At 58.0% G+C, this 17,435-nt stretch overlaps 1 protein-coding gene across 1 annotated transcript in view; it reads left to right on the forward strand.

Moving 5' to 3' along the window:
• Positions 1-1,235: 1,235 nt before the first annotated feature.
• SAP25 (Sin3A associated protein 25) overlaps positions 1,236-17,435 on the forward strand; it is a 47,797-nt gene continuing 31,597 nt past the window's right edge. Inside the window, exons 1-2 of the mRNA XM_040415865.1 lie at positions 1,236-1,388; positions 1,733-1,827. Coding sequence (XP_040271799.1) covers positions 1,367-1,388; positions 1,733-1,827 — 117 coding nt within the window. The 5' untranslated portion in view covers positions 1,236-1,366. The remainder of the gene's footprint in view (positions 1,389-1,732; positions 1,828-17,435) is intronic.

The following is a 17,435-nucleotide window of genomic DNA, read 5'->3' on the forward strand; positions in this document are numbered from 1 at the left end:
ATTTCAGGAGAGCAGTGTGCTGATCCTGTGGAGGTCAGAGGATGAGAGTTACATAGTGGAAGGAGCAGGGTCCCAGCAGCACAGAGGATTTCAGGAGAGCAGTGTGCTGATCCTGAGGAGGTCAGAGGATGAGAGTTACATAGTGGAAGGAGCAGGGTCCCAGCAGCACAGAGGATTTCAGGAGAGCAGTGTGCTGATCCTGTGGAGGTGACAGGATGAGAGTTACATAGTGGAAGGAGCAGGGTCCCAGCAGCACAGAGGATTTCAGGAGAGCAGTGTGCTGATCCTGTGGAGGTTACAGGATGAGAGTTACATAGTGGAAGGAGCAGGGTCCCAGCAGCACAGAGGATTTCAGGAGAGCAGTGTGCTGATCCTGTGGAGGTTACAGGATGAGAGTTACATAGTGGAAGGAGCAGGGTCCCAGCAGCACAGAGGATTTCAGGAGAGCAGTGTGCTGATCCTGAGGAGGTCAGAGGATGAGAGTTACATAGTGGAAGGAGCAGGGTCCCAGCAGCACAGAGGATTTCAGGAGAGCAGTGCGCTGATCCTGTGGAGGTGACAGGATGAGAGTTACATAGTGGAAGGAGCAGGGTCCCAGCAGCACAGAGGATTTCAGGAGAGCAGTGTGCTGATCCTGTGGAGGTCACAGGATGAGAGTTACATAGTGGAAGGAGCAGGGTCCTCCCAGCAGCACAGAGGATTTCAGGAGAGCCGGGCAGTGGAGGGTGTGTTTGCGGAGCAGCCTGTATGATGCGGTGTGACCACCAGGTGGCGGCACACGTCTGATCTCTGTGCCCCCTCTGTAGACGTCCTGCTGCGGTCACACAGACTGTGAATCCTTAGAAGATGATGAGAGTGATTTCTCCGGAGACTTCAGGTGAGGTGACTGTCAGTGCGTCCCACGTGTGCGGGGTGTGAGCCCCTCGTTTCCAGTCCTGATGCGGGGTCCTGCTCTCTCAGCTCTGCAGATGAAGCCAAGGCATCGCCCCCTCATTCCCAGGCACTGGCACAGTGTAACGCCCCCGCCATCTGCTTGGCGCACGCAGGTAAGTGTCTGCCTTTTCCAGTCACTGATTGTCCCCCATGCTTTACACTGCAGCTCGGCTCCATCAGCACACAGCTGTGATCCGTGCATTGTCTGTTGGCGTCTGGAGTTTCTAGGGGGAGGGGCCATAGTAAGGGGGAGGGGCTTTGTACATGTGGTGGTTCTGCGAGGATGATGGGGGTAGTAGTGACGCGACCTCTGCTTCTTCCAGTGCCGGACGCGCCCCCCCTGCCCCCCTTCTCCTCTCGTCTTCTCTTTCACCCCACGTTTGAGGCGTATTTCGCCGCCGCCGCCGTCAGTCAGAACCTGGAGACTCGGGAGATGCGGCAGAGGCGGGAGGAAGGTAACGGCAGCAGAGCTGACACTCTAATGACTGCCTTCTGTACGGCGACAACTCTCCAATAGACTATTACAAGGTCGGTGTTGTCAGTGAATGGAAACCTCTGACCTCATTCATCTCACACCTGAGGCTTTGTTACAGTGTGTCAGCGCAGACAGGCTGTGCACTGCTACATTGTAACAGCCCCTCAGCTGCTGCCATGTGACTGCTTCATAGCTGATCACATGATAATCATATTGACTCCACCCAGAAAAGGTGAAGGGCTCCGCCCACTGTACATGACAGATGGATAGTAACTACTACCACAGCGGACAGAACTACAACCTCCATCATCTTCTCTCCTCCAGGATTTACTGCAAACCCTGGAGAATATTTCTACACCGATCCCTTACTGTCACCCGGACAACGAGTGTATAACTGCCTGTCACCCGCCAGTCACCAGGTATGTGTCACCCTGCAGGGGGCGGGGCAGGAGGAGGGGCAGGCTCATAGCTCTCTTCTGTCTGTATCACCCTGCAGGAGGAGGGGCAGGCTCATAGCTCTCTTCTGTCTGTATCACCCTGCAGGGGGAGGGGCAGGCTCATAGCTCTCTTCTGTCTGTATCACCCTGCAGGAGGAGGGGCAGGCTCATAGCTCTCCTCTGTCTGTATCACCCTGCAGGAGGAGGGGCAGGCTCATAGCTCTCTTCTGTCTGTATCACCCTGCAGGAGGAGGGGCAGGCTCATAGCTCTCTTCTGTCTGTATCACCCTGCAGGAGGAGGGGCAGGCTCATAGCTCTCTTCTGTCTGTATCACCCTGCAGGAGGAGGGGCAGGCTCATAGCTCTCTTCTGTCTGTATCACCCTGCAGGGGGAGGGGCAGGCTCATAGCTCTCTTCTGTCTGTATCACCCTGCAGGAGGAGGGGCAGGCTCATAGCTCTCTTCTGTCTGTATCACCCTGTAGGGGGAGGGGCAGGCTCATAGCTCTCTTCTGTCTGTATCACCCTGCAGGGGGAGGGGCAGGCTCATAGCTCTCCTCTGTCTGTATCACCCTGCAGGAGGAGGGGCAGGCTCATAGCTCTCTTCTGTCTGTATCACCCTGCAGGAGGAGGGGCAGGCTCATAGCTCTCTTCTGTCTGTATCACCCTGCAGGAGGAGGGGCAGGCTCATAGCTCTCTTTTGTCTGTATCACCCTGCAGGAGGAGGGGCAGGCTCATAGCTCTCTTCTGTCTGTATCACCCTGCAGGAGGAGGGGCAGGCTCATAGCTCTCTTCTGTCTGTATCACCCTGCAGGGGGAGGGGCAGGCTCATAGCTCTCCTCTGTCTGTATCACCCTGCAGGAGGAGGGGCAGGCTCATAGCTCTCCTCTGTCTGTATCACCCTGCAGGAGGAGGGGCAGGCTCATAGCTCTCTTCTGTCTGTATCACCCTGCAGGGGGCGGGGCCGGCTCATAGCTCTCTTCTGTCTGTATCACCCTGCAGGAGGAGGGGCAGGCTCATAGCTCTCTTCTGTCTGTATCACCCTGCAGGGGGCGGGGCCGGCTCATAGCTCTCTTCTGTCTGTATCACCCTGCAGGAGGAGGGGCAGGCTCATAGCTCTCTTCTGTCTGTATCACCCTGCAGGAGGAGGGGCAGGCTCATAGCTCTCTTCTATATCACCCTGCAGGAGGAGGAGCAGGCTCATAGCTCTCCTCTGTCTATATCACCCTGCAGGAGGAGGGGCAGGCTCATAGCTCTCCTCTGTCTGTATCACCCTGCAGGGGGAGGGGCAGGCTCATAGCTCTCCTCTGTCTGTATCACCCTGCAGGAGGAGGGGCAGGCTCATAGCTCTCTTCTGTCTGTATCACCCTGCAGGAGGAGGGGCAGGCTCATAGCTCTCCTCTGTCTGTATCACCCTGCAGGAGGAGGGGCAGGCTCATAGCTCTCTTCTGTCTGTATCACCCTGCAGGAGGAGGGACAGGCTCATAGCTCTCTTCTGTCTGTATCACCCTGCAGGGGGAGGGGCAGGCTCATAGCTCTCTTCTGTCTGTATCACCCTGCAGGAGGAGGGGCACGCTCATAGCTCTCCTCTGTCTATATCACCCTGCAGGAGGAGGGGCAGGCTCATAGCTCTCTTCTGTCTGTATCACCCTGCAGGGGGAGGGGCAGGCTCATAGCTCTCCTCTGTCTGTATCACCCTGCAGGAGGAGGGGCAGGCTCATAGCTCTCTTCTGTCTGTATCACCCTGCAGGAGGAGGGGCAGGCTCATAGCTCTCTTCTGTCTGTATCACCCTGCAGGAGGAGGGGCAGGCTCATAGCTCTCTTCTGTCTGTATCACCCTGCAGGAGGAGGGGCAGGCTCATAGCTCTCCTCTGTCTGTATCACCCTGCAGGGGGAGGGGCAGGCTCATAGCTCTCCTCTGTCTGTATCACCCTGCAGGAGGAGGGGCAGGCTCATAGCTCTCTTCTGTCTGTATCACCCTGCAGGGGGCGGGGCCGGCTCATAGCTCTCTTCTGTCTGTATCACCCTGCAGGAGGAGGGGCAGGCTCATAACTCTCTTCTGTCTGTATCACCCTGCAGGAGGAGGGGCAGGCTCATAGCTCTCTTCTGTCTGTATCACCCTGCAGGAGGAGGGGCAGACTCATAGCTCTCTTCTGTCTGTATCACCCTGCAGGAGGAGGGGCAGGCTCATAGCTCTCTTCTGTCTGTGTCACCCTGCAGGAGGAGGGGCGGGCTCATAGCTCTCTTCTGTCTGTATCACCCTGCAGGAGGAGGGGCAGGCTCATAGCTCTCTTCTGTCTGTATCACCCTGCAGGAGGAGGGGCAGGCTCATAGCTCTCTTCTGTCTGTATCACCCTGCAGGAGGAGGGGCAGGCTCATAGCTCTCTTCTGTCCGTATCACCCTGCAGGGGGAGGGGCAGGCTCATAGCTCTCTTCTGTCTGTATCACCCTGCAGGAGGAGGGGCGGGCTCATAGCTCTCTTCTGTCTGTATCACCCTGCAGGGGGAGTGGCAGGCTCATAGCTCTCTTCTGTCTGTATCACCCTGCAGGAGGAGGGGCAGGCTCATAGCTCTCTTCTGTCTGTATCACCCTGCAGGAGGAGGGGCAGGCTCATAGCTCTCCTCTGTCTGTATCACCCTGCAGGGGGAGGGGCAGGCTCATAGCTCTCCTCTGTCTGTATCTCCCTGCAGGAGGAGGGGCAGGCTCATAGCTCCTTCTATATGTATCACCCTGCAGGAGGAGGGGCAGGCTCATAGCTCTCTTCTGTCTGTATCACCCTGCAGGAGGAGGGGCAGGCTCATTGCTCTCTTCTGTCTGTATCACCCTGCAGGAGGAGGGGCAGGCTCATAGCTCTCTTCTGTCTGTATCACCCTGCAGGAGGAGGGGCAGGCTCATAGCTCTCTTCTGTCTGTATCACCCTGCAGGAGGAGGGGCAGGCTCATAGCTCTCTTCTGTCTGTATCACCCTGCAGGAGGAGGGGCAGGCTCATAGCTCTCTTCTGTCTGTATCACCCTGCAGGAGGAGGGGCAGGCTCATAGCTCTCTTCTGTCTGTATCACCCTGCAGGAGGAGGGGCAGGCTCATAGCTCTCCTCTGTCTGTATCACCCTGCAGGAGGAGGGGCCGGCTCATAGCTCTCTTCTGTCTGTATCACCCTGCAGGAGGAGGGGCAGGCTCATAGCTCTCCTCTGTCTGTATCACCCTGCAGGAGGAGGGGCAGGCTCATAGCTCTCTTCTGTCTGTATCACCCTGGAGGAGGAGGGGCAGGCTCATAGCTCTCTTCTGTCTGTATCACCCTGCAGGAGGCGGGGCAGGCTCATAGCTCTCTTCTGTCTGTATCACCCTGCAGGAGGAGGGGCAGGCTCATAGCTCTCTTCTGTCTGTATCACCCTGCAGGAGGAGGGGCAGGCTCATAGCTCTCTTCTGTCTGTATCACCCTGCAGGAGGAGGGGCATCATCATAGCTCTCTTCTGTCTGTATCACCCTGCAGGAGGAGGGGCAGGCTCATAGCTCTCCTCTGTCTGTATCACCCTGCAGGAGGAGGGGCAGGCTCATAGCTCTCTTCTGTCTGTATCACCCTGCAGGAGGAGGGGCAGGCTCATAGCTCTCCTCTGTCTGTATCACCCTGCAGGAGGAGGGGCAGGCTCATAGCTCTCTTCTGTCTGTATCACCCTGCAGGAGGAGGGGCAGGCTCATAGCTCTCTTCTGTCTGTATCACCCTGCAGGAGGCGGGGCAGGCTCATAGCTCTCTTCTGTCTGTATCACCCTGCAGGAGGAGGGGCAGGCTCACAGCTCTCCTCTGTCTGTATCACCCTGCAGGAGGAGGGGCAGGCTCATAGCTCTCCTCTGTCTGTATCACCCTGCAGGAGGAGGGGCAGGCTCATAGCTCTCTTCTGTCTGTATCACCCTGCAGGGGGCGGGGCAGGCTCATAGCTCTCTTCTGTCTGTATCACCCTGCAGGAGGAGGGGCAGGCTCATAGCTCTCTTCTGTCTGTATCACCCTGCAGGAGGAGGGGCAGGCTCATAGCTCTCTTCTGTCTGTATCACCCTGCAGGAGGAGGGGCAGGCTCATAGCTCTCTTCTGTCTGTATCACCCTGCAGGAGGAGGGGCAGGCTCACAGCTCTCTTCTGTCTGTATCACCCTGCAGGGGGAGGGGTAGGCTCCTAGCTCTCTTCTGTCTGTATCACCCTGCAGGAGGAGGGGCAGGCTCATAGCTCTCTTCTGTCTGTATCACCCTGCAGGAGGAGGGGCAGGCTCATATCTCTCTTCTATATCACCCTGCAGGGGGCGGGGCAGGCTCATAGCTCTCTTCTGTCTGTATCACCCTGCAGGAGGAGGGGCAGGCTCATAGCTCTCTTCTGTCTGTATCACCCTGCAGGAGGAGGGGCAGGCTCATAGCTCTCTTCTGTCAGTATCACCCTGCAGGAGGAGGGGCAGGCTCATATCTCTCTTCTGTCTGTATCACCCTGCAGGGGGCGGGCTCATAGCTCTCTTCTGTCTGTATCACCCTGCAGGAGGAGGGGCAGGCTCATTGCTCTCTTCTGTCTGTATCACCCTGCAGGAGGAGGGGCAGGCTCATAGCTCTCTTCTGTCTGTATCACCCTGCAGGAGGAGGGGCAGGCTCATAGCTCTCTTCTGTCTGTATCACCCTGCAGGAGGAGGGGCAGGCTCATAGCTCTCTTCTGTCTGTATCACCCTGCAGGAGGAGGGGCAGGCTCATAGCTCTCTTCTGTCTGTATCACCCTACAGGAGGAGGGGCAGGCTCATAGCTCTCTTCTGTCTGTATCACCCTGCAGGAGGAGGGGCAGGCTCATAGCTCTCTTCTGTCTGTATCACCCTGCAGGGGGAGGGGCAGGCTCATAGCTCTCTTCTGTCTGTATCACCCTGCAGGAGGAGGGGCAGGCTCATAGCTCTCTTCTGTCTGTATCACCCTGCAGGGGGAGGGGCAGGCTCATAGCTCTCCTCTGTCTGTATCACCCTGCAGGAGGAGGGGCAGGCTCATAGCTCTCTTCTGTCTGTATCACCCTGCAGGAGGAGGGGCAGGCTCATAGCTCTCTTCTGTCTGTATCACCCTGCAGGGGGAGGGGCAGGCTCATAGCTCTCTTCTGTCTGTATCACCCTGCAGGAGGAGGGGCGGGCTCATAGCTCTCCTCTGTCTGTATCACCCTGCAGGAGGAGGGGCAGGCTCATAGCTCTCTTCTGTCTGTATCACCCTGCAGGAGGAGGGGCAGGCTCATAGCTCTCTTCTGTCTGTATCACCCTGCAGGAGGAGGGGCAGGCTCATAGCTCTCTTCTGTCTGTATCACCCTGCAGGAGGAGGGGCAGGCTCATAGCTCTCTTCTGTCTATATCACCCTGCAGGAGGAGGGGCAGGCTCATAGCTCTCTTCTGTCTGTATCACCCTGCAGGAGGAGGGGCAGGCTCATAGCTCTCTTCTGTCTGTATCACCCTGCAGGAGGAGGGGCAGGCTCATAGCTCTCTTCTGTCTGTATCACCCTGCAGGGGGCGGGGCAGGCTCATAGCTCTCTTCTGTCTGTATCACCCTGCAGGGGGCGGGGCAGGCTCATAGCTCTCTTCTGTCTGTATCACCCTGCAGGAGGAGGGGCAGGCTCATAGCTCTCCTCTGTCTGTATCACCCTGCAGGAGGAGGGGCAGGCTCATAGCTCTCTTCTGTCTGTATCACCCTGCAGGAGGAGGGGCAGGCTCACAGCTCTCCTCTGTCTGTATCACCCTGCAGGAGGAGGGGCAGGCTCATAGCTCTCTTCTGTCTGTATCACCCTGTAGGAGGCGGGGCAGGCTCATAGCTCTCTTCTGTCTGTATCACCCTGCAGGAGGAGGGGCAGGCTCATAGCTCTCTTCTGTCTGTATCACCCTGCAGGAGGAGGGGCAGGCTCATAGCTCCCTTCTGTCTGTATCACCCTGCAGGAGGAGGGGCAGGCTCACAGCTCTCCTTTGTCTGTATAACCCTGCAGGAGGAGGGGCAGGCTCATAGCTCTCCTCTGTCTGTATCACCCTGCAGGAGGAGGAGCAGGCTCACAGCTCTCTTCTGTCTGTATCACCCTGCAGGGGGAGGGGCAGGCTCATAGCTCTCTTCTGTCTGTATCACCCTGCAGGGGGAGGGGCAGGCTCATAGCTCTCTTCTGTCTGTATCACCCTGCAGGAGGAGGGGCAGGCTCATAGCTCTCTTCTGTCTGTATCACCCTGCAGGAGGAGGGGCAGGCTCATAGCTCCCTTCTGTCTGTATCGCCCTGCAGGAGGAGGGGCAGGCTCATAGCTCTCTTCTGTCTGTATCACCCTGCAGGAGGAGGGGCAGGCTCATAGCTCTCTTCTGTGTGTATCACCCTGCAGGAGGAGGGGCAGGCTCATAGCTCTCTTCTGTCTGTATCACCCTGCAGGAGGAGGGGCAGGCTCATAGCTCTCTTCTGTCTGTATCACCCTGCAGGGGGCGGGGCGGGCTCATAGCTCTCTTCTGTCTGTATCACCCTGCAGGAGGAGGGGCAGGCTCATTGCTCTCTTCTGTCTGTATCACCCTGCAGGAGGAGGGGCAGGCTCATAGCTCTCTTCTGTCTGTATCGCCCTGCAGGAGGAGGGGCAGGCTCATAGCTCTCTTCTGTCTGTATCACCCTGCAGGAGGAGGGGCAGGCTCATAGCTCTCTTCTGTGTGTATCACCCTGCAGGAGGAGGGGCAGGCTCATAGCTCTCTTTTGTCTGTATCACCCTGCAGGGGGAGCGGCAGGCTCATAGCTCTCCTCTGTCTGTATCACCCTGCAGGGGGCGGGCTCATAGCTCTCTTTTGTCTGTATCACCCTGCAGGAGGAGGGGCAGGTTTACAGCTCTCTTCTGTCTGTATCACCCTGCAGGAGGAGGGGCAGGCTCATAGCTCTCCTCTGTCTGTATCACCCTGCAGGGGGCGGGCTCATAGCTCTCTTCTGTCTGTATCACCCTGCAGGAGGAGGGGCAGGCTCATAGCGCTCTTCTGTCTGTATCACCCTGCAGGAGGAGGGGCAGGCTCATAGCTCTCTTCTGTCTGTATCACCCTGCAGGAGGAGGGGCAGGCTCATAGCTCTCTTCTGTCTGTATCACCCTGCAGGAGGAGGGGCAGGCTCATTGCTCTCTTCTGTCTGTATCACCCTGCAGGAGGAGGGGCAGGCTCATAGCTCTCCTCTGTCTGTATCACCCTGCAGGAGGAGGGGCAGGCTCATAGCTCTCTTCTGTCTGTATCACCCTGCAGGAGGAGGGGCAGGCTCATAGCTCTCTTCTGTCTGTATCACCCTGCAGGAGGAGGGGCAGGCTCATAGCTCTCCTCTGTCTGTATCACCCTGCAGGAGGAGGGGCAGGCTCATAGCTCTCTTTTGTCTGTATCACCCTGCAGGAGGAGGGGCAGGCTCATAGCTCTCTTCTGTCTGTATCACCCTGCAGGGGGAGGGGCAGGCTCATAGCTCTCCTCTGTCTGTATCACCCTGCAGGAGGAGGGGCAGGCTCATAGCTCTTCTGTCTGTATCACCCTGCAGGAGGAGGGGCAGGCTCATAGCTCTCTTCTGTCTGTATCACCCTGCAGGAGGAGGGGCCGGCTCATAGCTCTCTTCTGTCTGTATCACCCTGCAGGAGGAGGGGCAGGCTCATAGCTCTTCTCTGTCTGTATCACCCTGCAGGAGGAGGGGCAGGCTCATAGCTCTCTTCTGTCTGTATTACCCTGCAGGAGGAGGGGCAGGCTCATAGCTCTCTTCTGTCTGTATCACCCTGCAGGAGGAGGGGCAGGCTCATAGCTCTCTTCTGTCTGTATCACCCTGCAGGAGGAGGGGCAGGCTCATAGCTCTCTTCTGTCTGTATCACCCTGCAGGAGGAGGGGCGGGCTCATAGCTCTCTTCTGTCTGTATCACCCTGCAGGGGGAGGGGCAGGCTCATAGCTCTCTTCTGTCTGTATCACCCTGCAGGAGGAGGGGCAGGCTCATAGCTCTCTTCTGTCTGTATCACCCTGCAGGAGGAGGGGCAGGCTCATAGCTCTCCTCTGTCTGTATCACCCTGCAGGGGGAGGGGCAGGCTCATAGCTCTCCTCTGTCTGTATCTCCCTGCAGGAGGAGGGGCAGGCTCATAGCTCCTTCTATATGTATCACCCTGCAGGAGGAGGGGCAGGCTCATAGCTCTCTTCTGTCTGTATCACCCTGCAGGAGGAGGGGCAGGCTCATAGCTCTCTTCTGTCTGAATCACCCTGCAGGAGGAGGGGCAGGCTCATAGCTCTCTTCTGTCTGTATCACCCTGCAGGAGGAGGGGCAGGCTCATAGCTCTCTTCTGTCTGTATCACCCTGCAGGAGGCGGGGCAGGCTCATAGCTCTCTTCTGTCTGTATCACCCTGCAGGAGGAGGGGCAGGCTCATAGCTCTATTCTGTCTGTATCACCCTGCAGGAGGAGGGGCAGGCTCATAGCTCTCTTCTGTCTGTATCACCCTGCAGGAGGAGGGGCATCATCATAGCTCTCTTCTGTCTGTATCACCCTGCAGGAGGAGGGGCAGGCTCACAGCTCTCCTCTGTCTGTATCACCCTGCAGGAGGAGGGGCAGGCTCATAGCTCTCTTCTGTCTGTATCACCCTGCAGGGGGCGGGGCAGGCTCATAGCTCTCTTCTGTCTGTATCACCCTGCAGGAGGAGGGGCAGGCTCATAGCTCCCTTCTGTCTGTATCACCCTGCAGGAGGAGGGGCAGGCTCACAGCTCTCCTCTGTCTGTATCACCCTGCATGGGGCGGGGCAGGCTCATAGCTCTCTTCTGTCTGTATCACCCTGCAGGAGGAGGGGCAGGCTCATAGCTCTCTTCTGTCTGTATCACCCTGCAGGAGGAGGGGCAGGCTCATAGCTCTCTTCTGTCTGTATCACCCTGCAGGAGGAGGGGCAGGCTCATAGCTCTCTTCTGTCTGTATCACCCTGCAGGGGGAGGGGCAGGCTCATAGCTCTCTTCTGTCTGTATCACCCTGCAGGAGGAGGGGCAGGCTCATAGCTCTCTTCTGTCTGTATCACCCTGCAGGGGGAGGGGCAGTCTCATAGCTCTCCTCTGTCTGTATCACCCTGCAGGAGGAGGGGCAGGCTCATAGCTCTCTTCTGTCTGTATTACCCTGCAGGAGGAGGGGCAGGCTCATAGCTCTCTTCTGTCTGTATCACCCTGCAGGGGGAGGGGCAGGCTCATAGCTCTCTTCTGTCTGTATCACCCTGCAGGAGGAGGGGCGGGCTCATAGCTCTCCTCTGTCTGTATCACCCTGCAGGAGGAGGGGCAGGCTCATAGCTCTCTTCTGTCTGTATCACCCTGCAGGAGGAGGGGCAGGCTCATAGCTCTCTTCTGTCTGTATCACCCTGCAGGAGGAGGGGCAGGCTCATAGCTCTCTTCTGTCTGTATCACCCTGCAGGGGGAGGGGCAGGCTCATAGCTCTCTTCTGTCTGTATCACCCTGCAGGAGGAGGGGCGGGCTCATAGCTCTCCTCTGTCTGTATCACCCTGCAGGAGGAGGGGCAGGCTCATAGCTCTCTTCTGTCTGTATCACCCTGCAGGAGGAGGGGCAGGCTCATAGCTCTCTTCTGTCTGTATCACCCTGCAGGGGGCGGGGCAGGCTCATAGCTCTCTTCTGTCTGTATCACCCTGCAGGGGGCGGGGCAGGCTCATAGCTCTCTTCTGTCTGTATCACCCTGCAGGAGGAGGGGCAGGCTCATAGCTCTCCTCTGTCTGTATCACCCTGCAGGAGGAGGGGCAGGCTCATAGCTCTCTTCTGTCTGTATCACCCTGCAGGAGGAGGGGCAGGCTCACAGCTCTCCTCTGTCTGTATCACCCTGCAGGAGGAGGGGCAGGCTCATAGCTCTCTTCTGTCTGTATCACCCTGCAGGAGGCGGGGCAGGCTCATAGCTCTCTTCTGTCTGTATCACCCTGCAGGAGGAGGGGCAGGCTCATAGCTCTCTTCTGTCTGTATCACCCTGCAGGAGGAGGGGCAGGCTCATAGCTCCCTTCTGTCTGTATCACCCTGCAGGAGGAGGGGCAGGCTCACAGCTCTCCTTTGTCTGTATAACCCTGCAGGAGGAGGGGCAGGCTCATAGCTCTCCTCTGTCTGTATCACCCTGCAGGAGGAGGAGCAGGCTCACAGCTCTCTTCTGTCTGTATCACCCTGCAGGGGGAGGGGCAGGCTCATAGCTCTCTTCTGTCTGTATCACCCTGCAGGGGGAGGGGCAGGCTCATAGCTCTCTTCTGTCTGTATCACCCTGCAGGAGGAGGGGCAGGCTCATAGCTCTCTTCTGTCTGTATCACCCTGCAGGAGGAGGGGCAGGCTCATAGCTCCCTTCTGTCTGTATCGCCCTGCAGGAGGAGGGGCAGGCTCATAGCTCTCTTCTGTCTGTATCACCCTGCAGGAGGAGGGGCAGGCTCATAGCTCTCTTCTGTGTGTATCACCCTGCAGGAGGAGGGGCAGGCTCATAGCTCTCTTCTGTCTGTATCACCCTGCAGGAGGAGGGACAGGCACATAGCTCTCTTCTGTCTGTATCACCCTGCAGGGGGCGGGGCGGGCTCATAGCTCTCTTCTGTCTGTATCACCCTGCAGGAGGAGGGGCAGGCTCATAGCTCTCTTCTGTCTGTATCACCCTGCAGGAGGAGGGGCAGGCTCATAGCTCTCTTCTGTCTGTATCGCCCTGCAGGAGGAGGGGCAGGCTCATAGCTCTCTTCTGTCTGTATCACCCTGCAGGAGGAGGGGCAGGCTCATAGCTCTCTTCTGTGTGTATCACCCTGCAGGAGGAGGGGCAGGCTCATAGCTCTCTTTTGTCTGTATCACCCTGCAGGGGAAGGGGCAGGCTCATAGCTCTCCTCTGTCTGTATCACCCTGCAGGGGGCGGGCTCATAGCTCTCTTTTGTCTGTATCACCCTGCAGGAGGAGGGGCAGGTTTACAGCTCTCTTCTGTCTGTATCACCCTGCAGGGGGTGGGCTCATAGCTCTCTTCTGTCTGTATCACCCTGCAGGAGGAGGGGCAGGCTCATAGCTCTCCTCTGTCTGTATCACCCTGCAGGGGGCGGGCTCATAGCTCTCTTCTGTCTGTATCACCCTGCAGGAGGAGGGGCAGGCTCATAGCGCTCTTCTGTCTGTATCACCCTGCAGGAGGAGGGGCAGGCTCATAGCTCTCTTCTGTCTGTATCACCCTGCAGGAGGAGGGGCAGGCTCATAGCTCTCTTCTGTCTGTATCACCCTGCAGGAGGAGGGGCAGGCTCATTGCTCTCTTCTGTCTGTATCACCCTGCAGGAGGAGGGGCAGGCTCATAGCTCTCCTCTGTCTGTATCACCCTGCAGGAGGAGGGGCAGGCTCATAGCTCTCTTCTGTCTGTATCACCCTGCAGGAGGAGGGGCAGGCTCATAGCTCTCTTCTGTCTGTATCACCCTGCAGGAGGAGGGGCAGGCTCATAGCTCTCCTCTGTCTGTATCACCCTGCAGGAGGAGGGGCAGGCTCATAGCTCTCTTTTGTCTGTATCACCCTGCAGGAGGAGGGGCAGGCTCATAGCTCTCTTCTGTCTGTATCACCCTGCAGGGGGAGGGGCAGGCTCATAGCTCTCCTCTGTCTGTATCACCCTGCAGGAGGAGGGGCAGGCTCATAGCTCTTCTGTCTGTATCACCCTGCAGGAGGAGGGGCAGGCTCATAGCTCTCTTCTGTCTGTATCACCCTGCAGGAGGAGGGGCCGGCTCATAGCTCTCTTCTGTCTGTATCACCCTGCAGGAGGAGGGGCAGGCTCATAGCTCTTCTCTGTCTGTATCACCCTGCAGGAGGAGGGGCAGGCTCATAGCTCTCTTCTGTCTGTATTACCCTGCAGGAGGAGGGGCAGGCTCATAGCTCTCTTCTGTCTGTATCACCCTGCAGGAGGAGGGGCAGGCTCATAGCTCTCTTCTGTCTGTATCACCCTGCAGGAGGAGGGGCAGGCTCATAGCTCTCTTCTGTCTGTATCACCCTGCAGGAGGAGGGGCGGGCTCATAGCTCTCTTCTGTCTGTATCACCCTGCAGGGGGAGGGGCAGGCTCATAGCTCTCTTCTGTCTGTATCACCCTGCAGGAGGAGGGGCAGGCTCATAGCTCTCTTCTGTCTGTATCACCCTGCAGGAGGAGGGGCAGGCTCATAGCTCTCCTCTGTCTGTATCACCCTGCAGGGGGAGGGGCAGGCTCATAGCTCTCCTCTGTCTGTATCTCCCTGCAGGAGGAGGGGCAGGCTCATAGCTCCTTCTATATGTATCACCCTGCAGGAGGAGGGGCAGGCTCATAGCTCTCTTCTGTCTGTATCACCCTGCAGGAGGAGGGGCAGGCTCATAGCTCTCTTCTGTCTGAATCACCCTGCAGGAGGAGGGGCAGGCTCATAGCTCTCTTCTGTCTGTATCACCCTGCAGGAGGAGGGGCAGGCTCATAGCTCTCTTCTGTCTGTATCACCCTGCAGGAGGCGGGGCAGGCTCATAGCTCTCTTCTGTCTGTATCACCCTGCAGGAGGAGGGGCAGGCTCATAGCTCTATTCTGTCTGTATCACCCTGCAGGAGGAGGGGCAGGCTCATAGCTCTCTTCTGTCTGTATCACCCTGCAGGAGGAGGGGCATCATCATAGCTCTCTTCTGTCTGTATCACCCTGCAGGAGGAGGGGCAGGCTCACAGCTCTCCTCTGTCTGTATCACCCTGCAGGAGGAGGGGCAGGCTCATAGCTCTCTTCTGTCTGTATCACCCTGCAGGGGGCGGGGCAGGCTCATAGCTCTCTTCTGTCTGTATCACCCTGCAGGAGGAGGGGCAGGCTCATAGCTCCCTTCTGTCTGTATCACCCTGCAGGAGGAGGGGCAGGCTCACAGCTCTCCTTTGTCTGTATCACCCTGCAGGAGGAGGGGCAGGCTCATAGCTCTCCTCTGTCTGTATCACCCTGCATGGGGCGGGGCAGGCTCATAGCTCTCTTCTGTCTGTATCACCCTGCAGGAGGAGGGGCAGGCTCATAGCTCTCTTCTGTCTGTATCACCCTGCAGGAGGAGGGGCAGGCTCATAGCTCTCTTCTGTCTGTATCACCCTGCAGGAGGAGGGGCAGGCTCATAGCTCTCTTCTGTCTGTATCACCCTGCAGGGGGAGGGGCAGGCTCATAGCTCTCTTCTGTCTGTATCACCCTGCAGGAGGAGGGGCAGGCTCATAGCTCTCTTCTGTCTGTATCACCCTGCAGGGGGAGGGGCAGTCTCATAGCTCTCCTCTGTCTGTATCACCCTGCAGGAGGAGGGGCAGGCTCATAGCTCTCTTCTGTCTGTATTACCCTGCAGGAGGAGGGGCAGGCTCATAGCTCTCTTCTGTCTGTATCACCCTGCAGGGGGAGGGGCAGGCTCATAGCTCTCTTCTGTCTGTATCACCCTGCAGGAGGAGGGGCGGGCTCATAGCTCTCCTCTGTCTGTATCACCCTGCAGGAGGAGGGGCAGGCTCATAGCTCTCTTCTGTCTGTATCACCCTGCAGGAGGAGGGGCAGGCTCATAGCTCTCTTCTGTCTGTATCACCCTGCAGGGGGCGGGGCAATCTCATAGCTCTCTTCTGTCTGTATCACCCTGCAGGGGGCGGGGCAGGCTCATAGCTCTCTTCTGTCTGTATCACCCTGCAGGAGGAGGGGCAGGCTCATAGCTCTCCTCTGTCTGTATCACCCTGCAGGAGGAGGGGCAGGCTCATAGCTCTCTTCTGTCTGTATCACCCTGCAGGAGGAGGGGCAGGCTCACAGCTCTCCTCTGTCTGTATCACCCTGCAGGAGGAGGGGCAGGCTCATAGCTCTCTTCTGTCTGTATCACCCTGCAGGAGGAGGGGCAGGCTCATAGCTCTCTTCTGTCTGTATCACCCTGCAGGAGGAGGGGCAGGCTCATAGCTCCCTTCTGTCTGTATCACCCTGCAGGAGGAGGGGCAGGCTCATAGCTCCCTTCTGTCTGTATCACCCTGCAGGAGGAGGGGCGGGCTCATAGCTCTCTTTTGTCTGTATCACCCTGCAGGAGGAGGGGCAGGTTTACAGCTCTCTTCTGTCTGTATCACCCTGCAGGGGGCGGGCTCATAGCTCTCTTCTGTCTGTATCACCCTGCAGGAGGAGGGGCAGGCTCATAGCTCTCCTCTGTCTGTATCACCCTGCAGGGGGCGGGCTCATAGCTCTCTTCTGTCTGTATCACCCTGCAGGAGGAGGGGCAGGCTCATAGCGCTCTTCTGTCTGTATCACCCTGCAGGAGGAGGGGCAGGCTCATAGCTCTCTTCTGTCTGTATCACCCTGCAGGAGGAGGGGCAGGCTCATAGCTCTCTTCTGTCTGTATCACCCTGCAGGAGGAGGGGCAGGCTCATTGCTCTCTTCTGTCTGTATCACCCTGCAGGAGGAGGGGCAGGCTCATAGCTCTCCTCTGTCTGTATCACCCTGCAGGAGGAGGGGCAGGCTCATAGCTCTCTTCTGTCTGTATCACCCTGCAGGAGGAGGGGCAGGCTCATAGCTCTCTTCTGTCTGTATCACCCTGCAGGAGGAGGGGCAGGCTCATAGCTCTCCTCTGTCTGTATCACCCTGCAGGAGGAGGGGCAGGCTCATAGCTCTCTTTTGTCTGTATCACCCTGCAGGAGGAGGGGCAGGCTCATAGCTCTCTTCTGTCTGTATCACCCTGCAGGGGGAGGGGCAGGCTCATAGCTCTCCTCTGTCTGTATCACCCTGCAGGAGGAGGGGCAGGCTCATAGCTCTTCTGTCTGTATCACCCTGCAGGGGGAGGGGCAGGCCCATAGCTCTCTTTTGTCTGTATCACCCTGCAGGAGGAGGGGCAGGCTCATAGCTCTCTTCTGTCTGTATCACCCTGCAGGAGGAGGGGCAGGCTCATAGCTCTCTTCTGTCTGTATCACCCTGCAGGAGGAGGGGCAGGCTCATAGCTCTCCTCTGTCTGTATCACCCTGCAGGAGGAGGGGCAGGCTCATAGCTCTCTTCTGTCTGTATCACCCTGCAGGGGGAGGGGCAGGCTCATAGCTCTCTTCTGTCTGTATCACCCTGCAGGAGGAGGGGCAGGCTCATAGCTCTCTTCTGTCTGTATCACCCTGCAGGAGGAGGGGCAGGCTCATAGCTCTTCTCTGTCTGTATCACCCTGCAGGAGGAGGGGCAGGCTCATAGCTCTCTTCTGTCTGTATCACCCTGCAGGAGGAGGGGCAGGCTCATAGCTCTCTTCTGTCTGTATCACCCTGCAGGAGGAGGGGCAGGCTCATAGCTCTCTTTTGTCTGTATCACCCTGCAGGAGGAGGGGCAGGCTCATAGCTCTCTTCTGTCTGTATCACCCTGCAGGGGGAGGGGCAGGCTCATAGCTCTCCTCTGTCTGTATCACCCTGCAGGAGGAGGGGCAGGCTCATAGCTCTTCTGTCTGTATCACCCTGCAGGGGGAGGGGCAGGCTCATAGCTCTCTTCTGTCTGTATCACCCTGCAGGAGGAGGGGCAGGCTCATAGCTCTCTTCTGTCTGTATCACCCTGCAGGAGGAGGGGCAGGCTCATAGCTCTTCTCTGTCTGTATCACCCTGCAGGAGGAGGGGCAGGCTCATAGCTCTCTTCTGTCTGTATCACCCTGCAGGAGGAGGGCAGGCTCATAGCTCTCTTCTGTCTG

Source organism: Bufo bufo, chromosome 1 (genome assembly GCF_905171765.1).
Source record: "Bufo bufo chromosome 1, aBufBuf1.1, whole genome shotgun sequence".
Classification (NCBI taxonomy): Eukaryota; Metazoa; Chordata; class Amphibia; order Anura; family Bufonidae; genus Bufo; species Bufo bufo.